We start from the raw sequence: 22,122 nt of genomic DNA on the forward strand, positions 1-22,122 counted from the left end.
CTCTCACATTGTTTTGATACCATATGGGACTCTCTAACTCTGATGAACATGAATAAACGCCACTCAATCTGGTGAACATGGATAAACATCACTCAATCTGGTGAACATGGATAAACATCACTTTCACTGATAAACATGGATAAACATCACTTACTCTGATGAACATGGATAAACATCACTTTCACTGATAAACATGGATAAACATCACTTACTCTGATGAACATGAATAAACATCACTTACTCTGATGAACATGGATAAACATCACTTTCACTGATAAACATGGATAAACATCACTTACACTGATGAACATGGATAAACATCACTTACACTGATGAACATGGATAAACATCACATACACTGATGAACATGGATAAACATCACTTACACTGATGAACATGGATAAACATCACTTACACTGATGAACATGGATAACGCTGTTTCCTTGTTTTGGTGACAAGTTTGTGTGGTGATGGGACTGATCTGAGCTAATTATTCTGAGGTGTCAGCACCATGCCTGTGCTTCTTGGTTTTACAAAGTGGTTTTATGACCTGCATCAATTTGGGAATAAGTTGATAATTGTGATATAACTGAAAAAAGTGGCTGTACCGCAACTCACTTATGTTTTTGATTTAGACATATAGAAAGACATATTGGTGTGAACTGCAAAGATCAAGTGCAAATAGAGCAATTTGTTTTTTAAGGCAAGAAAAAATCTGCATCATTTTTATGTTGTATTTAGTCTTTGGAAAATTTAGAAAAAGAACAAGCTATCGAGTTGGAAGAATATGGAATTTTGTAAGGACATAAATTATGTCATTTCTTCAAGAGCCTAGGCTACACTTGAAGGTCGTCAAGAAAATAGTCTTGGCTTTGTGACAAGGGTGAGATTGGCATCCCAGCTAAAGGACATCAACAGGTCACATAATTCAGTTAACAGCACAGATTTTCAAAATAGATTCAAGGACTGTTTTTCAGCATAGCATTATATATACAGTGAGGCACAGTTCCCCTGTACTAGGGATAGTGGATTTCAATTGATTTGTGTCACATTTGAAGTTTGACTTTAGTATGGTACACACATAACATGGATCCGGGGGATGGTGGATGGTTATTGCAGGAGTTCGCATCCCCAACTTTGGAAGCAGTTGTTTAATGCCATACTCTGGTCTGTAAATAATCAAGTCTGGAACAGACAATCCAGTGATTATCATCATGACCATTGATCTATGTAATTTGAATACGATGACATGCATCAACTAATTCAGAGAGTCTGACCACCAGATTCTGTTAGTCGTCTCTTACAACAAGCATGAGTTGTGACTTTTGCCGCTTATCCAAAGCCTGAGTCTAGTAAATTTCTGTTCGGCCTAATAAGGTCAGCTTATACATGCCATATAATAACACTAGCATGGAGACAAGTATGGGTTGCTGAAGACCAATTCTAACCCGGATCTTCACAGGATTTTAAGCAATAAGCATATACTTTATTGACATACACATGGATTTATCTAGATTTATCTAGAAGCAATTGTCATTTAAAATAGTTTGGAATACCCAAATTGAAGGTACAAAATTCTCAGTTCATATTATGTGGTAATAATTCATGTTAAGGCTTTGTAGAGTTGAATTGTTTCTCACTGAACAATTTCACCAAAATAACCTTTTGTTTCCAAAGTTGAATGGCATTAGACCCTGAGTTTGAAACCCTGGAAAAATCCTGACTTAAAAACCATAAAACAAAATTATTTGGTGACATGTTTTCAACTAAAATAACAATTAACTGTCTAACTTTGGCTTTACAGATGCAATTTATAACTAACAGCTTTTTTATTGTAAGCATACTCTCCCATTTTACAAAAGCTGCATCCTTGCTTGGGTCAACATGATATGACCAGTCTTGTTTTTATATTACTGACAAGGATTAAAAAGGCCTTGGTTCCAAATCAATAAATGCAAAAGTAAAAAAAACAAAAACCTCATCAATTTGTCTAATGAGAAAGCAGATTATAATGATAATTCAACCTTGACGTTTTTTTAAATTATGTGAAAAAATAACAATAAAAACTGGCATCTGACATTGATTGATAACCACCTTCATGTTTATTTCATATAAGGTACATCAACAACACTGAAATGGCAGCCATGTTATTATATTTTTTCCAATACCGTTTTAGTATACTTAATTATGTCTTCAGTTCGTGGTGACTTGAAATCAATGTTGGGTATAATGAGTTCACAGACAAAGTCAATAAGCATTGGAAAACCTTCACAAGTGTTATAACATTTCATCCATCACCATAGTAACAGTAAACTGTTAAGTTGTATGACAAGGAATCGGTTTTCAAGAACAGATGTTGCAACAAGTGCACGATGGTGGAGCACTGCGTTGGATAGGTGGGAAGTTCTGTTGTGTTGTGGCGTCGCGGCACAGGCATTAAGTTGCCTGATTCCAACACTCAGGTAGGTGCCTCGCAGAGAGTTCAAAGAGTTGTCAGGGTCTGTGGGTGTGGGTGGGATCTCAAAGGTGTGTGCATTGAAGAGGGATCACAAAGTGTGTCAGCTCTCAAGGTGTGTGAAATGATGAGGGATCACAAAGTGTGTCAGCTCACAAGGTGTGTGAAATGAAGGGGGATAACAAAGTGTGTCAGCTCACAAGGTGTGTGAAATGAAGGGGGATCACAAAGTGTGTCAGCTCTCAAGGTGTGTGAAATGAAGGGGGATCACAAAGTGTGTCAGCTCTCAAGGTGTGTGAAATGAAGGGGGATCACAAAGTGTGTCAGCTCTCAAGGTGTGTGAAATGATGAGGGATCACAAAGTGTGTCAGCTCACAAGGTGTGTGAAATGAAGGGGGATCACAAAGTGTGTCAGCTCTCAAGGTGTGTGAAATGAAGGGGGGTCACAAAGTGTGTCAGCTCTCAAGGTGTGTGAAATGAAGGGGGATCACCAAGTGTGTCAGCTCTCAAGGTGTGTGTAAGTTAATGTTCTCATTGTATGTGTTAGATAAAGCTCTCAATGTGTGTGTAAGATAATGCTTTCAATGTGAGTGTAAGAAAACGCTCTCAAGATGTGTGTAACATAAAGCTCTCCAAGTGTGTGTAAGATAAATCTCTAAAAGTGTGTGTAAGATGTAGCTCTCAAGGTGTGTAAGATAATGCTCTCAATGTGAGTGTAAGATAAAGCTCTCAAAGTGTGTGTAAGATAAATCTCTCAAAGTGTGTGTAAGATATAGCTCTCAAGGTGTGTAAGACAATGCTCTCAATGTGAGTGTAAGATAACGCTCTCAAGATGTGTGTAACATAAAGCTCTCAAAGTGTGTGTAAGATAAATCTCTCAAAGTGTGTGTAAGATATAGCTCTCAATGTGAGTTTAAGATAATGCTTCCAAGGTGTGTGTAAGATAATGCTCTCAATGTGAGTGTAAGATAAAGCTCTCAATGTGAGTGTAAGATAAAGCTCTCAAAGTGTGTGTAAGATAAATCTCTCAAAGTGTGTGAAGGATAAAGCTCTCAAACTGTGTGGAACATAAAGCTCTCAAAGTTTGTGTAAAATAATGCTCTCATGTGAGTTTAATAGAAAGCTCTTAAGGTGCGTGTAACATAAGCTCTCAAGGTGAGTGTAAGATAAACTTTCAATGTGAGTGTAAGATAGAGCTCTCAAAGTGTTTTTGAAGATAAAGCTCACAAAGTGTGTAGGATAAAGCTTTCAAAAGTGTGTGTAAGTTAAAGCTCTCAAGGTGAGTGAGATAAAGCTCTCAAGGTGTGTGTAAGATAAAGATCCCAATGTGTGTGTAAGATAAAGATCACAAAGTGTGAGTTAAGATAAGGCTAACATTTTGTGAGTAACACTGAGCTCTCAATGTGTATATAACAATGTTATTATATTTGTTCCAATACCGTTTTAGTATACTTAATTATGTCTTCAGTTCGTGGTGACTTGAAATCAATGTTGGGTATAATGAGTTCACAGACAAAGTCAATAAGCATTGGAAAACCTTCACAAGTGTTATAACATTTCATCCATCACCATAGTAACAGTCAACTGTTAAGTTGTATGACAAGGAATCGGTTTTCAAGAACAGATGTTGCAACAAGTGCACGATGGTGGAGCACTGCGTTGGATAGGTGGGAAGTTCTGTTGTGTTGTGGCGTCGCGGCACAGGCATTAAGTTGCCTGATTCCACCACTCAGGTAGGTGCCTCGCAGAGAGTTCAAAGAGTTGTCAGGGTCTGTGGGTGTGGATGGGATCTCAAAGGTGTGTGCATTGAAGAGGGATCACAAAGTGTGTCAGCTCTCAAGGTGTGTGAAATGAAGGGGGATCACAAAGTGTGTCAGCTCTCAAGGTGTGTGAAATGAAGGGGGATCACAAAGTGTGTCAGCTCACAAGGTTTGTGAAATGAAGGGGGATCACAAAGTGTGTCAGCTCTCAAGGTGTGTGAAATGAAGGGGGATCACAAAGTGTGTCAGCTCTCAAGGTGTGTGAAATGAGGAGGGATCACAAGGTGTGTGAAATGAAGGGGGACCACAAAGTGTGTCAGCTCTCAAGGTGTGTGAAATGAGGAGGGATCACAAGGTGTGTGAAACGAAGGGGGATTACAAAGTGTGTCAGCTCTCAAGGTGTGTGTAAGTTAATGTTCTCATGGTATGTGTTAGATAAAGCTCTCAATGTGTGTGTAAGATAATGCTTTCAATGTGAGAGTAAGAAAATGCTTTCAATGTGAGTGTAAGATATAGCTCTCAAGGTGTGTAAGATAATGCTCTCAATGTGAGTGTAAGATAACACTCTCAAGATGTGTGTAACATAAATCTCTCAAAGTGTGTGTAAGATATAGCTCTTAAGGTGTGTAAGATAATGCTCTCAATGTGAGTGTAAGATAATGCTTCCAAGGTGTGTGTAAGATAATGCTCTCAATGTGAGTGTAAGATAAAGCTCTCAAAGTGTGTGTAAGATAAATCTCTCAAAGTGTGTGAAGGATAAAGTTCTCAAACTGTGTGAAGGATAAAGCTCTCAAAGTGTGTGTAAAATAATGCTCTCGTGTGAGTTTAATAGAAAGCTCTTAAGGTGCGTGTAACATAAGCTCTCAAGGTCAGTGTAAGATAAACTTTCAATGTGAGTGTAAAATAGAGCTCTCAAAGTGTTTTTGAAGATAAAGCTCACAAAGTGTGTAGGATAAAGCTTTCAAAAGTGTGTGTAAGATAAAGCTCTCAAGGTGAGTGAGATAAAGCTCTCAAGGTGAGTGAGATAAAGCTCTCAAGGAGTGTGTAACATAAAGCTAACAATTTTCGTGTGACATTGAGCTTTCAAAGTGTGTGGAAGACAAAGATCACAAAGTGTGTGTGATAAAGCTTTCAAAGTGTGTGCAAGATAAAGCTCTCTATGTGTGTGTAAGATAAAGTTCACAAGGTATATGTAAGAAATAGAGAAGAGACTGAGGGGCACACAGCCTGTTTAAGAGAACTTCTTTTGTAAAGGGTTTATCATGTCAGTTTATCATTTGACAGAAGCAGTCTGGATCGACATCCGTTTTTAGCATTGTTTGTGGTAGATGACCACAATCTGCATCATTTCCCCTCGACATTTAGCATGTAAAGCCGTGATGCATGATAACTGAATTTCTTGTAAGGCAACTCGGCTAAGTCTCTCACTACCTGTGTAGAGAGAAACCAATTAGCTACGAGGACTTACAGATTATCTGTCCCGAGAAAATGAATTAAGAACAGACTATGCACATTTCCCAGTTTTGAGGTTATTCTAATATTACTCATTGACATTTAAGAGAAAAAATGAAGAAAAACATATGAAATGTCCACCCCCCACAGAAACTTCACTGAATACAGCCTATGGTTCAGATGACGTCATGCAATGAATGTGTGACGTCATGAACAGTGGATGACGTCATATCATATTCTTCTCCACACTGAAGCACTGACGTCATGTGCCGGTACCTGCAACTGGCCAATCAGCATTGTGAATCGATAAGATGCACATGTTCAAATATCAGACAGTTATTAAACACAATGGGCAATATTCACAATAAATATCCTGAACAAAAGGGTGGTCTGGTAGTCTTGTGGTTAAAGCGTTCGCTTATCACGCCGAAGATCCGGGTTCGAATCCCGACATGAGTACAATGTGTGAAGCCCACTTCTGGTGTCCCCTGCCATTATATTGCTGGAATATTGCTAAAAGCGGCGTAAAACCAAACTCACTCACTCATGAACAAAAATCAGTTAGTGATCATGAATATTTTGGTAATATCTTTTTTTTGTAGTTAAGACTGAGTTTGAATGTCTACCTTTGTAGAAGTATTTCATGATGCCTAACTTTTTGTGTTCAGTACACAATGCGCAGTGAATGAGATGTCCTACAGCTGGGAATAGGGTTCTCCTGGCAGACGAAGTACTTCAATCAATCAATGACCCTCAGCTGTTTTGTTTGATCTGTAGAGCTATTATGTCATCAGTAATCAGGGTAATATGATTTGTAGCAGCAGAAAAGTCCTGGGATCATTTGGATGTCAGCATAAAGTTGGAGGGCAGCCTTTAAAGATGTAGGTCAGCCAACCCCTCTGGACCCGTGAAGATCCGGGTTAGAATAGGTCTTCAGCAATCCATGCTTGCTGTAAGAGACGACTATGCTTTTCATAAGATGCGACTAACAGGATCGGGTGGTCAGGCTCTCTGACTTGGTTGATGCATGTCATCATATTCCAATTACTTGGATCGATGCTCATGATGTCGATCATTGGATTGTCTGGTCGAGACCTGATTATTTACAGACCACCGTCATATAGCTGGAATAAATAAACAAACAAACAAATATTCTGGGGTAGAACAGGTGCCCAGCAAACTTTGCTGGCCTAAAGAGACACATCAGTGGATATGATGGTCTGAGGCTCTGGTGATTTGGTTTATTGCATGTCATTGTACCCAGACAGACTGAATTGTCCTGTCCAGGCTTAATTATGTACAGGCAGCCTTAAATATTGATGATACCGCCTCCGTGGTCTAGTGGTAGAGCGTCCACCCGGAGAGGGGAAGGTCCGGGGTTTGATCACCGGCCATGTCATACCAAAAGACGTTAAAAGATGGTACTTGTTGTTACCCTGTCTGGCGCTTGGCATTAAGGGGCTAAAACAAGGACTGGTCGGCTCGGAGTCAGTATACTGTGTCTGAGTGGGGTATTCATGTTAACCTGCGGCATGGTATCTCAGTGGGCTAGCATTATAAATCGGAATCAGTCTGGACTAGTACAAGCAGCTACACACACATGTACATGCACGTCGCTATATAAGTGGAATAATCTTGGACGCGACGTTAAACCCAATTTCACCTCACCTAAATATTGCTGAGTGAGACATTTATCAACCGACCAACATACAAACTAGGTAGTGAAAAGAAACTGAACAAAAGTCTGATGAATAATGATTTATAGCTGCATCTAAAACACTGATGTCAGCATGTCAGTCTTCTTGTCCAGGAAAAAAGATGTTTAGAAGGAATGGAAACCTTTAAACAAATACCATTTGCTTCCAGTCAAACAATGGCAGTTCATCATTCCCTTGATGATCAATAAAATTCTCAGCAGTAAAAATTAAGCAGATGAGTGCCAGTTTCATCAAATGACAAAATTAAATGTTAAAACCCTCATTTACAATATTAATCGGCTGCAGTGGAATCAATGTCAGCGACTAAGCCTGTGCCCTGATCGATGTGTGCAGCTGTCAGCATAACCCAGGAATGAGGGAGGAGGGACAAATCAATTAATACCAGATCCATGCTCAGCTCACCTGGACGTGACTTCTGTAAGCATGTTATATTAGTTCCATGTGTCAGTAGGAGAGGACCTGTGAAGATCCAGGGTAGAATAGGTCTTCAGCACCCATGCTTGTCGTAAGAGGCGACTAACAGGATCGGGTGGTCCATCTCACCCATTTAGTTAATGTATGTCATTGTATCCCAATTGCGTGGATCGATGCTCAGGAGGTCAACCACTGGATTGGCTGGTCCAGACTCTATTATTTACAGACCGCCGTCATATAGCTGGAATATTGCAATATACAAACAAACAAAGAGTAACAGAGTGTATGGACTTTTGCCAGCTGAATGAACAAGTGTTATACCACAAGTGTTCATCTCCCCAAAAGAGTCATGGGTGCCCCGGTTGTCCCAGGTGCCCAAAGTCTCTGTGCCAAGTTGCGTTCCTTGGTCATGCCAGAACCTATGATTGTGGTTGGAATCCTGGTTCGAATCCAAATATGTTTCTAGGTTTGTCAGCACCAAATCTGCGCTTGTGGGTTTCACCAAAATGAAATGAGACCTGCATCACTTCAGGCTTTCCTCCCAGATCAAACTGACACGCTGTGATAAATCTGGAATACTGTTCAAGGCGGTTAAATCCAACTCAGCTTCTAAAATCCTGTACTCCCCACTATTGACACATGATGAATGTGTCATTACGATATCACATGTTACAGGGAATTATTGTCGCTGAAATAACATCTCCCTAGAGACCGCCATTCAACTATCAGTGTTTCTGTTGTTCATGAAAGCATGGGCAAGGTCATTTGTGGCGTGACATGATATCTGTGCCATCTGTACAGGCCATGCAGCCAACTTGTATGGGTGTTTACAAGACAACTAGATTCAGTGTTGAGTCAGGAGGAATTGGTATTGGTGATATTCAGTGGTAGTCTTGTCCATGAACATCCGAAAACAAATCGATGATTCTGGAATTTTAGTAAACTCCAGAATATATTTTCGGGTTTCTGATGAAATTTTGATGATGATGCTACACCAACCATATTAAAAAAATAGTTTTCGCCAATATCATTTCCAGTCACACATTTCTTTCAGAAAGTACAAATATTGGTAGCGTATATGTCTGCGGATAAGCCGAATTTTGAGGACCAGAAAAAAGATTCTGTAGAAAGGGGTCCGCTTATCCACGGGATACACTTTCATGATAGTATTTTTCAGATCGTGATCTGTCAGAAACATTGCCTGAATGACGGTCCGATAGATTACAACTTCCCGAAAGTTTGGACGTTGCCACGACTAGAGCCATTATTGTTATAAATTATGTTGGTATGTTGGTTATATGTGACCATGAGGCAAGGATCAACATATTCATGATGTATTTCAAGGCTTGGCCCAAAAAGCAACAAGTGGACTGTAAGAATAGATCATTACACTTGTCTAAACAATAAACATGATTATTGATATTTACAGGTGTGCCAGGTGTTAAGCATCTGTCCATGGGTTATGATAGATTACAGGGAAACCCCTTCTGTGCTCAGTAACATAGGACACATGTTATGAGAGGAACAGGCCGTAGATATAATTGATGAAGCCATTACAACCTCAGACAGTGTTCAGGGTCACCATAAACAAACTTTGATCAATCAGTTGTGAGTAAATCGATGGTCAGCTTGTTAATTTGCCATTGTTTAGACAGGCACAGCAGGTAAAGTAAGGCCGAGTGTGTCTGTGTGATTAACAGTGACCTCAGCCATCGTGTGGAATAAGCTACTACATTCAACACGCACCAGCTGATTAGGCAGAGGCATGATTCGCCATTTGGAGGAAGCAATGGATGTATTATCAAATGTCATAACCCTAATGGGTGTATGGGAGCTGGTTCACTTTATAAACAGGTAATTATTATAACCCAGTATTTTACAAGGATTCCATCAGGCCATGTTGACATGATGAGGATATTTTCATCCACATTTGAGGTAAATAGTTAGGGAATAACGAACGAGCTACGGTGAATCATGGATTAACTGAGAGTGAATGGTGTTAATCCCAAATCTTTGGTGAGAGACAGGATTAATTCACGAGGGACAGATAATCCGTAATCCCACGTAGCTCGTTGGTTATTCCATATATTACTCCATGACATTTTATGGGGCACAGGTGGCCCAGTCGTCTAAAGCGCCGCGTTTCGCTGTGCAGAGATGCGTCCCTTGGACACACCAGAAACCTATGATTGTGAGTTCGAATCCCGGTTCGCCCCGATTATGTTTTCTAGGTTTGTCAGTTCCATACCCATGCTCGTGGGTTTAACCGAAGTGGTAGACATCTGAGACCCGCCTCACTTTGGTCTTTTCAGCTGACACGCCGCGATATAACTGGAATACTGTTAAAAGCGGCGTTAAACCCAACTCACTCACTCACTCACCATGACATTTTAAGAAAATGAAGAAAAACAATACGAAATGTGTTGTAACCTCATATGTAAATCATCATAGTAAGTTAATGGTCCCCTGCTATTTGATGCAATAAGACCTCAGCAATGCATGTTGTAACATGGTAACGTTGACATATGCTTGTTATGGCGGACTTTTGTATCGGCTCTCTGAAGTAAACAACTATGTGGAACTACAAGATAAGTCTGTCTTATTACTTATGAAACATGTATGATTTCGAGACAAAATGTCAACGCGAAACTTCACTGGCAGCCTTTTGTTTAGATAACATAATGCAATCAGTTTGTGACGTCATGAACAATAGATGGGGTCATATATATTTATGAACAATGAAGCACTGTGACGTCATGTGGTTTCAAATGGCCAATCGGCAAACATTTCGTGCAAACTTGAACATCTCGTTTGTAAGATAAAGTCAACAGAAATAACCAAATAATGCCAATTGATTTTACATCAGAAAGTTTTTACGGGATAGTGGAACATGCACCTAATGGGGAAAACTCTTTCATTTCGCAGCTTAATGTTGTCAAGACACGAAATAAAACTCAACGTAAGTTCGTTTAATGAAAATGACCATGCTTTGGGGCACTGTACATCAAATTTAAGCCTGCCATTTCCTTTATGTGAGCCAGGGGCATGGCGGCACTAGTTATTTGAGCCTTGGTAGGGATACAAGATATCGCAGTAAGAATTTTGGAAGATGCTAGACACAAGCCTGTCATGTAACAGAACCTGGAGTTGGTGTAAACAAGTTAAGTGGGCATGTTGAATTAGAATTTTAATTAACTTGTTTAAGGTTAGTGTGACAATTAGAAATGGAAACAATACCTGGGTCCAAGAGTAACAAACATGCAAACCTCACTTTGCACCTCATGGTATACCTGATGAGTACAGCTGATTGGAATGGACATTGGGGTTCGCATGGAGGTGAGTGTTAGAACTCATTTCACATGATGTCAAACATTATTTCGGTGGGAGGAGCTAAAATTATCATGGATAGTATTTTCTTAGTTGTCCGGTGGTGCAGGGATTTGGAAACTCACGGCTGAACAGGGGTTCTCTCTGTATATTGGAAATCCGGATCAGAAAAGTATTAGAGTTAAATACCTGAGGACCATGCGTGTATATTTATGATTAATTCTATCATAAATAAGATAGGACTTGAGCATCCATCATCCCACGAACCAAGGAGTGGTTGATCAGAACAAGTGACGAAGGGAGAAGGGTATAGTACTTGACACCCTAAGGTTACATATTTCACATAACCATTCAAGGAATTTTAGTAAGCCAATAAATAAGCCTTCCAGAACACAATTAACGTCACCACTATGCCCTGGTAATTTGTATACCACTCAAAAGAAGTTAAAGAACACTTAGTTCTTTCACATTCAATGTGCTGAACAAGGGACTAAGAATATTTTTTTTTATCTCACATCTCAATTAAAATTCTTTGATTTTGATCGTTGACCTGAGTACAGGTATGTAGGGTACATGCTATTTATCATCAAGGCAGTTAGTGTATGTTTATAAAAATGCAGTGTGAACTAAACGAACTAGAACTTTTTGAAAGTTTTCTATCCAGAATCAGCTTTGATGCTTTCATATTAGCATTAAGGCAAAATATTGTTCTTATAGGGATTAAGTTAGGATGCTGAACTAAGTGCATATTGGGAAAAACTGTTATTTTGTTCAAGTTCTTATTTTCTGAAATGCTGAGGTGTTTGAACACTGTATTTTGAGATTTTATTCAATGCAATAACATAAAACTGAGCTTTAAAGCCTCTTCCTATTTATTGGTCCTGTTATCAGTGAAGTACAGATTATCGCTACAAAGTCATAAAATTAGTTATTAGTTGTACATGTTAACATGAATTGGGAAATTTCTTAATTCTGATTCAGGAATTTTTAATGACAGTTGGTTCAGACATTGGGCCAAATATCGGCTCCAGAGCAGGGTCAGATAAACGTCTTTATCTGAGTACGGACACAGCTTTGGTGGGCAGTGTTTTGTGACAGCACTGATGTCTGGTGGTCAAAAATGCTCAGGCCAAAAAGAGAAAATACTTGTGTTTCTATTAGAAGTGAAACGATCCAGCAAGGTCATGATATGATAAGTTTCATGATACAGATATGACGTAAATATCGCGATATTGATATTTACGTTAAATCACATGGAAATCTCATGACTATAAATATTTCAGAGCAGGTTCTAAATAAAAAAGCTAGCTGTAGACACATGTTCGTAGCGGCTATTTTAACACAAAATGTTGGGGGTATATAGTTATACTAAGGTTCCATCCGTCCATCCGTCAGTCCGAAAACTTTGTCTGCGCGATTTCTCTTAAACTATTCAGTGGATTCATCTGAAACTTAGTACATATAATCTGTGTCATATGGAGGGGTGCAGTAAAAAGGAAAAAAAATGTTTTTATTAATTTTCCATTTTTTTATGAATTTTTCAAACCCTAACGTTCTTCCGAAAACTTTGTCCGCGCAATTTCTCTTAAACTATTCAGGGGATTCATCTCAAACTCTGTACATATAATCTGTGTCATATGGAGGGGTGCAGTCAAAAGAAAAAACTTGTTTTTATTAATTTTCCATTTTTTAATGAATTTTTCAAACCTTAACGTCCATCTGAAAACTTTGTCCACGCGATTTCTCTTAAACTATTCAGGGGATTCATCTCAAACTTAGTACATATAATCTGTGTCATATGGAGGGGTGCAGTAAAAAGAAAAAAATTGTTTTTATTAATTTTCAATTTTTTTATGAATTTTTCAAACCCTAACCCTATCCTAGCTATTTAATGTGTAACTACTGACACACTAGGCGGGTCGGGGGTATTAGTGAGCCATGCTCACTTTTGCACTTGTTAGTCATGAACTTAATCACAACACATTTACGATTTTTGACTGACAAAAATGCTGGGGGGTCATTAAATGAGCAGTAATGTATTTTAGCAATATCATCTTATATTGATGCAGATGAAAAATGTATTTTTTATCGTATCAGCACATGAAAACTCACGCTGCACCAGTGCACCGATGTATCGTTTCATCTCTAACTTCTGGTAACATGATTATTCCATTGTTTTATTTTGACCCAAATGTTTTTATCACAGCTGGAATCAGCTGTCAAACCCATGTTTTACATTTGAAACAATTGGATGTTTCCTGCATATTAGCATTGCTGCATCGATTTTGACATACCAACTTGGGATATATTGCTACTAGCGTCAATGCTAAACAAACCATGTGCTTTAGACATTATTTAAAACAATTATTTGAAAACAACCTTCTGACCCATATCTGTTGGGGCCCATTTTACCTGAAACACACTTGTGTATGGGTAGAGGATACAATGCATTATTTTGTATCCAACTGTTTGTTTGTTTGTTTGTTTGTTTGTTGTTTGACACTGCACTCAGCAATATGACATCGGTCTGTAATTAATCAAGTCTGGTCTAGACAGTCCAGTGATTGACATCATGAGCATCAATCCATGCAATTGGGATACGATGGCATGCATCAACCAAGTCAGCGAGCCTGACCAAACGATCCCGTTAACCGCATCTTACAACAAGCATAGTTCAATGCAATATTTTGTATCCAACTGTATGTGATACAATGCAATAATTTGTGTTCAATTGTATGTGATACAATGCAATATTTTGTATCCAACTGCATGTGATACAATGCAATATTTTTTATCCAACTGTATGTGATACAATGCAATATTTTGTATGCAACTGTATGTGATACAATGCAATATTTTGTATCCATCTGTATGTGATACAGTGCAATATTTTTTTATCCATCTGTATGTGATACAATGCAATATTTTTTATCCAACTGTATGTGATACAATGCAATATTTTTGGTGCAACTAAATGTGATACAATGCAATATTTGGTGCCCATAAAACCGTGTTGTGTTGGAGAGAAATGACTTATTCAGCTCCATTACCACTGAAATGTCAAGTGATGACTGAGTGAGTCCAGGCCTCAAAGTTTAAATTTTTACCAAGTACACATGGCTACAAGTATTTTTTTCCAGCTAGCCACTTTGTAAAATCAAGAAGTCAAGCCAATATTGCAGGTAGCCAAAAGCATTTGAAATGATCTGTTATGAAACAACTATTATAATATGTACAAGTTATAGCACTAGTCTTAGAATTGTATATCAGTGGAAACTGTACTTGATTTTTGTTACTTGTGACTCGAACATGACAAACAATGATGCAATTTATGTTACTAGATTATATAGGTATATCCTTTCTTATCCAATGAGCATTGTCAACTAAAATAAATATATTAATATTTATGTATTTTGATTCATTGTCGACTTTAGGAGGAATTATTTGCGAGTACAATTAGCAGACGTGTTTTCCAAAATCAGCTGTTATTTATTTTTGTGTCTACAGATGTGTAGCAATAGAATTTAGTTGCCACAAGATATTTTTCAAGGTTGTCATTTGGCTACCTTTGAATTTTAGACAGTAGACAAATTGAGAGTTAGTTCGCATTGGCGACTGTTTTCGTCATCACTTTGAGGCCTGGTGAGCCACATTTATAGTGTCTGGGGATAGGTATGTATGGTATATCGCCGTGTGTAAGGGTACCTGGGAATAGGGGGGTTTAAAGGGGTCACTCTGTACACAGGGTAGAACAGTTTTGATGGGTTTTTTTCCCCAACACAAAGACATTACCGTTAGCATGTAACGCCAAAAATACCATGTCATCAAGTCCGTACTAAAGTACGCAAATTAATCTTGTCGCTACACTCTCTGGTTAATAAAATGTTTATTGTATATCTGGACTAGTGTCTGTAATCTATTTTCTGAATTTTATTCAAAATTTCATTCAATATTCTTTACATTCATTTCGCCAAAAACATGTTTTAAGTGATCGGTAGATCACACAACTCACCATTATTTACAGCAACTACGGTCAGATTACCGCTACTGACGCCTTGATACGAACTATAGTAGACAGACAATGAATATTAATATCATAAATGCCATGCTTTGACTCGTTGAAAGTCATATTTGTTGTAGTTTGACTAACTTCTTTGAGTTCTTTGAGTGGCATTTAGTTTGACTACTATATGTCAACTTAATTTTTTTGTGATTGCGATCATGGTAGTATTGACAGTGATTGGTTAAATTGTAACTAAAAATTATCGTCAGCAGTCTTTGTAATACCCAGGCTCCATTGTGTCCCCACTTGTGTCTGATCTTGAGTGCTTACAGCGATGATTGAGGGAGTTTCTGAATTCCTTGATGTGTTTGAGAGGGCAGTGTCCCAGTCATCTAAGGCACCACTATTGGAGGTCTAGAGTTTCTTCCGTTAACCATACTAGAACTATGATCGTGGTTTGAATCCTGGTTCACCCTGATTATATTTCTGGTTTGTGGGCACCACACCTCCGCTCGTGATACCACAGTTGCGCAGTGAATACAAAACCATCCCAGCTGATATCGTTAATGCAGGGGACCTAAAACGGCTTTCTTGTTGACTGTATGTAGCAATGACAAATAATCAGGATTCTGGGTTTTATTTAGACTGGTGAAGCCTCTATTTTATTAATATCATGTAAATACAGCCATAAATGACTTGAAACATCTAAACAAAAAAATGCAACAATAAAAATTTGAAACATGATTTAAAAAATGTATTTCCAAAGGGTTTTATGTATTCGGAACACCACTGAAGAGGGAAAAAATATGTCAGATTTTTTAATATTATATTATAAATTCATATAAGAAACAGGGACTGTTTCCAGTCTAGGTTATATTTTGTCACGAGCAGTTCATGGTGACCGATGACACACTGGGTCATTACAAAGATAAGATCCGAAACAGATGAATCAGGAGAAGATGCATTTAAATTGCTGTTAACTGCCCCTGATCTCCCTCTACAAACATTATTCCAGTTAAGACCCTCAGAGAAATATTGTAGTAATTATGTCTTGCCACTGACTACTTCGAGGTATTCTTGCTAATTAACGGGAAACAAATGCATGCAGATTGTGATAAATGTCTCCTCATGATGATCCCTATGGCTGCTTTCTTCAGCAAACCCCCGACGGCAAAGGACCTTTATTGATCGGATTGATCATGAAATGACATTACAGTTTATCTTCATAAAGTGCAGTAAATCTCAAACGCAATTTCTAATCAATATGGCATTTTGTCAGTGTGAAAACGTCTTCCTTCGCTAATCCGGCTGATTATGATTTCAGACAGTGAATGACCCTTGAGAGAGGCGTGCTCGATGACGGCGTCGTGAAGTCCACATGATCAGGAGACCATGAGTTTCCGCCAGGCACTGAGATCTCGCTTCAAGGGGGACGTTAAAGCTGAAGAAGATGGGGGGACACTTGTACGGAAAGGGTCGGCCAAACGTCCCAAGACTCTTACTGACCATAAAGATGGGGAAGAGGTAAGCAGAAGGGGGTGTCATCTTGTGATGACATTTTGTTGTGGGGATGTCTGGGTTTGAAATGATGTTGTTGCAATCAAATGTGCCATGGGACACTGATATGATGTATATGTCCTTTGGAACAGATTATGACTTTTCGATGCATTAGCTGTGTTCATAAGTTCGTCACTTTCTGTGTGTTTGTCCAGTTTATTTATGTGAAAGAATATTAATTACTGGCATGATATATATATGTATAATCTTGAGGTATATTCTAATATGTTTTCTAAGTTTTTTTAGTTTAGGCACCGGCTGCTTATTTTATAAAATGCCATTATAATTTTTACCGTGGTTAGTCACATGATTATATTGTTTAATGGCAAAAATTATTTAGAACTCTATGGTTACACTATAAGTGACAAATATCTTTCTGACTATAGACACATTCCTTCTGTCTTTATATGTTTGTATAATGATATAACTTCAGTCAACTTCAGTGCATGCATGACCAGATCGGTTTATACGCGAACCTAAACTTATTTTGACAGGAGTACGGTCAAACTTTTCCAAATCAGACATTTTGTACCTCTCTCTTGAGACCTACAGCGGGTACCTGGGTAGGGTCAGGTAATAGGGGGTCGGGTCGGGTAATAGGAGCGTGGGTACCCGGGTAGGGTCGGGTAATGGGGGCGTGGGTACCCGGGTAGGGTCGGGTAATAGGGGGATGGGTACCGGGGTAGGGTCGGGTAATAGGGGGGTGGGTACCCGGGAAGTAAATTTAGACTCGTCCCAGCCCTAAAATGTGGCACTCTCAGTCATACCTTGACAGTTCAGTGTTAATAGACTTGAAAAAATCATTTCCTCACATTGCATTGTTTTATTGGACACATAATATTGCATCATATACACATACAATTAGATACACCTGCAATTGGACACAAAATATTGCATTGTAAACACATACAATTGGACACAAAATATTGCATCGTATACATACACAATTGGACACAAAATATTTCATTGTATACATACACTATTGGACACAATATATTGCATCGTATACACATACAATTGGACACAAAATACTGCATCGTATACTCATACAATTGGACACAAAATATTGCATCGTATACACATACAATTGGACACAAAATATTGCATCGTATACACTTATAATTGGACACAAAATATTGCATTGTATATACATACAATTGGACACAAATTATTGCATCGTATACACATATAATTGGACACAAAATATTGCATTGTATACACATACAATTGGACACAAAATATTGCATTATATACACATACAATTGGACACAAAATATTGCATTGTATACACATACAATTGGACACAAATATTGCATCGTATACACATACAATTGGACACAAAATATTGCATTGTATACACATACAATTGGACACAAAATATTGCATTGTATACACATACAATTGGACACAAAATATTGCATTGTATACACATACAATTGGACACAAAATATTGCATCGTATACGCATACAATTGGACATAAAATATTGCATCGTATACACATGCAATTGGACACAAAATATTGCATTGTATACACATACAATTAGACACAAAATATTGCATCGTATACACATACAATTGGACACAAAATATTGCATTGTATACACATACAAATGGACACAAATATTGCATCGTATACAGATACAATTGGACACAAAATATTGCATCGTATACACATACAATTGGACACAAAATATTGCATTGTATACACATACAATTGGACACAAAATATTGCATTTTATACACATACAATTAGACACAAATTATTGCATCGTATACACATACAATTGGACACAAAATATTGCATCGTATACACATACAATTGGACACAAAATATTGCATTGTATACACATACAATTGGACACAAAATATTGCATTGTATACACATACAATTGGACACAAAATATTGCATTGTATACACATACAATTGGACACAAAATATTGCATCGTATACGCATACAATTGGACACAAAATATTGCATCGTATACACATGCAGTTGGACACAAAATATTGCATCGTATACACATACAATTAGACACAAAATATTGCATCGTATACACATACAATTGGACACAAAATATTGCATTGTATACACATACAATTGGACACAAATATTGCATTGTATACACATACAATTGGACACAAAATATTGCATCGTATACACATACAATTGGACACAAAATATTGCATTGTATACACATACAATTGGACACAAAATATTGCATCGTATACGCATACAATTGGACACAAAATATTGCATTGTATACACATACAATTGGACACAAAATATTGCATCGTATACACAATCAGTTTACAAATTATTTCCCATGCATGTCTAGGGGGATGCAAGATAATATGGCTGTTTGAATCAATAAATTTATCAAAATTATAGCATGCACTGAACACGTAGCTATTTCTATTCTGGCAAGAAATATGCTCAAAGTTCAGAGTCTCAGTGGACAATTTTCTTCAATATAACACTGAAATATCCATCTATAATTGTAAGTAAGGATAAGAATTTATGGATGAACAACTTCTTTATTACAATTAAGAGTGACGTTTCGGTGTAGGTTCTAACACCGTTATCAAGCAGGTGTTAGAACCTACACCGAAACGTCGCTCTTAATTGTAGTAAAGAAGTTGTTCATACATAAATTCTTATCCTTATTTAGTGCTCCAACTTCTAAATGCTTATCAAAGAAGTTTATAATTGTAAGGCTTACTGCCTCTGCATCTTTGATGATATGGCATTAGATAAATTCTTGGAAACCTAGTGAAGAGTCAGATGTCACTAATAAATAAGCGTGCGACGCCATATTCTTGGCTCACAGCGACTGAACTTGAATAGATAGACCCTGGTATATAAATCCCTAATTCAAAACCTGTCATCCATGGTGTATAAATCTAATACCATCACATTGTGTCTACCACTATGGAAACATCTGCTTGTTATGCTGTCCAATTAGAGCATCAATGGATGTAGTGGGGGATAATCAATATTTTTACACAATGCTAGCTATTCCTTTATTGTGTATTTAAATTCAAAATGTGTCTGTTATTTCCATAACTATGTTGTAAATATTTATAAATATGAATTTAGTAGGATAATCATGATCACGTTGTCAAATATGAATAAACGATCAATGATGTGTGCACTGGATTATGAGTGACCGTGTTGGCTTGTTAAAATGCCATCACACTATGGTGGGAGATGAAATATTTCATTTTGTGTGTGTTTGTGTTTATTTGATCTTTTCAAATGATGCCACAATATTCCAGTTACCGTATTCGACGTAATAAGTGCCCTTGGCACTCTCAAAATTAGAAATAGGGGGCTCTTTTTCAAATATTATTTTGGTGAAAAAGAAAGAGTTGAAAGATCATAAATTTCGTGGTTTATGCTGACAGCCTGAAATGTTTACGTACAACAGATATATTTTTCCAGGATTTAATTGCCCATAATTTAGGGTGCATTAAACACACGAGTGCGTATTATACACAAATGATTAAGTCTTGTGTACATTGATCAATCGGATGGGGTGCTAATTGAGAATGTTCACTTATAAGCCAATATATTAGCAAATATCGCTGTGGGCACTTATTAGAGCGGAGCGCTTATTACGTCGAATACAGTATATCACAGTAGCATGTCGATAAATGAGTCAAGGCAAAACAGATCAGTGGTTGATATTATAAGTAACACCCAAACTGTCATCTGACATGCAGTCAACAAAATCACCAAGTCAGATACCCGATCCACTTTTAGATGCTTGATTCAACAATCATAGGTTACATGCAAATATATATATTGAAAGTGATTACATGGCTTTTCAATGGCAAACTAAGCAAAAAGAAAATTGCATAAACCCCCGAAAAATGGCTTCACACATAACTGTTATAGAATGGGCGGGGCTTAAGCTGTATTTTATTGCGCGGAAGGATATCACTGATTTTATATTGTCAACATTTTTTTGTGTTAATGATTTTTATATAAGCAGCTTGTGAAGTTATCATCGTTGATATATGTATTTAGAAGATATGACTTCAATATGTTTTTTTGTTTTTATGGAGTTATGAATGTAAAAACTTGTGTGCGCACACTTTGTGTAAATTCACTTTGCCGATTTTATCAATATGCACCTCGTTATTTATGCTTATGCTTCCATAAATGTATAACATATTGATATCAATTCTTAAATAAATCAACCCTAGAATCCCCTAGGGTATTGCAAGTAGACAAAAATAATCTGAAATGTATATTTATTTATTTTCAAAATGCATGACAGAAATTTCCACACAGACTAGAAAACTGGGAAACCAAGAGTTAAAAAGGCCTGGTTAAGTATAGAATGATCTGCATGAAAATACATTTACCTCCATGCTCAGTCTAAAGTACCAAGGAGAGGACAAACCACTATATTTTGATGGTGGCCTCGGAAAACATTTCGTAACCTTGGGCTGTTTACATTCTCAGAACATGTTTACCACAATGACTCCTCCATACAGAGAACTTTCAAGGTATACCTTGAAGGCTCGGAGACTGACAAACTGTCTGGGGTGAGGTGAAATGAGGTTTAACGTCGTGTCCAAGATTATTGCACTTATATAGCGACGTGCATGTACGTGTGTGTGTTTGTGTGGCTGCTAGTACCAGTCCGGACTGATGCCGATTTATAGTGCTAGCCCACTGAGATACCATGCCGCAGTTTAACATGAATACCCCACTCAGACACAGTATACTGACTCCAAGCCGACCTTTCCTTGTTTTAGCCCCTTAATGCCGAGCGCCAGACAGGGTAACAACAAGTACCATCTTTTAACGTCATTTGGTATGACGCGGCCGGGGATCGAACCCAGACCTTCCGCTCTCCGGGCGGACGCTCTACCACGAGACCACGGAGGCGGTCCTACAAACTGTCTGGCGGTGTATCAGGCCCTCCATATCTACACTCAGGGAAATATTATTGGGTGGGGTAAACAAAGTGTGGTAAATAACAGTAACCGTGGTAACAGACTCTCAGAAAAAAAGCATTCTTTATCAATGCCATGTTTTCCTGTGAAACAGCTCTGGATTGTTTGCCTATCGCTGTAAATAAGTTGAATTTACTTTCTTGGAAGAACCACAAAAAGGTGTTACATAAACTATGATGTTTACAATGGCAAGAGTTTTAAATTGTTTGTTGTGCACAGCGCACAGGTCACTAATCAGGTGAAGTTAAGCAACGTCGGTCTCGGAGAGTTGTTAGATGGGTGACCACGTTAAGCAGCTTGACTCCTGAGAGTTTCTAGGGCTTCGGTCCTGCCCCACACTGAAGCACATGTAACATATGTGGTGTCTCCTATGGCAAGTGACTTTGTTCAAAATATGCTTCTGTTCACCCAGCAGTGAGTGGGTACCCGGTAGGATGAGATGGTAATGTGGCTGTTAACCTTCTAG

The 22,122-nt window shown here is 38.0% G+C and overlaps 1 protein-coding gene across 4 annotated transcripts in view; it reads left to right on the plus strand.

The window, feature by feature from the left end:
* LOC139444700 (GRAM domain-containing protein 4-like) overlaps positions 1-22,122 on the plus strand; it is a 77,839-nt gene that overhangs the window by 22,732 nt on the left and 32,985 nt on the right. For all 4 annotated transcript variants that reach the window (XM_071225627.1, XM_071225629.1, XM_071225630.1 and 1 more), the window contains exon 2: positions 16,454-16,653. In XM_071225627.1, coding sequence (XP_071081728.1) covers positions 16,522-16,653 — 132 coding nt within the window. In that variant the 5' untranslated portion in view covers positions 16,454-16,521. The remainder of the gene's footprint in view (positions 1-16,453; positions 16,654-22,122) is intronic.

The sequence above is a fragment of the Haliotis cracherodii genome, unplaced genomic scaffold (genome assembly GCF_022045235.1).
Source record: "Haliotis cracherodii isolate W230 unplaced genomic scaffold, xgHalCrac1.p SCAF_6, whole genome shotgun sequence".
NCBI classification, from domain to species: domain Eukaryota; kingdom Metazoa; phylum Mollusca; class Gastropoda; order Lepetellida; family Haliotidae; genus Haliotis; species Haliotis cracherodii.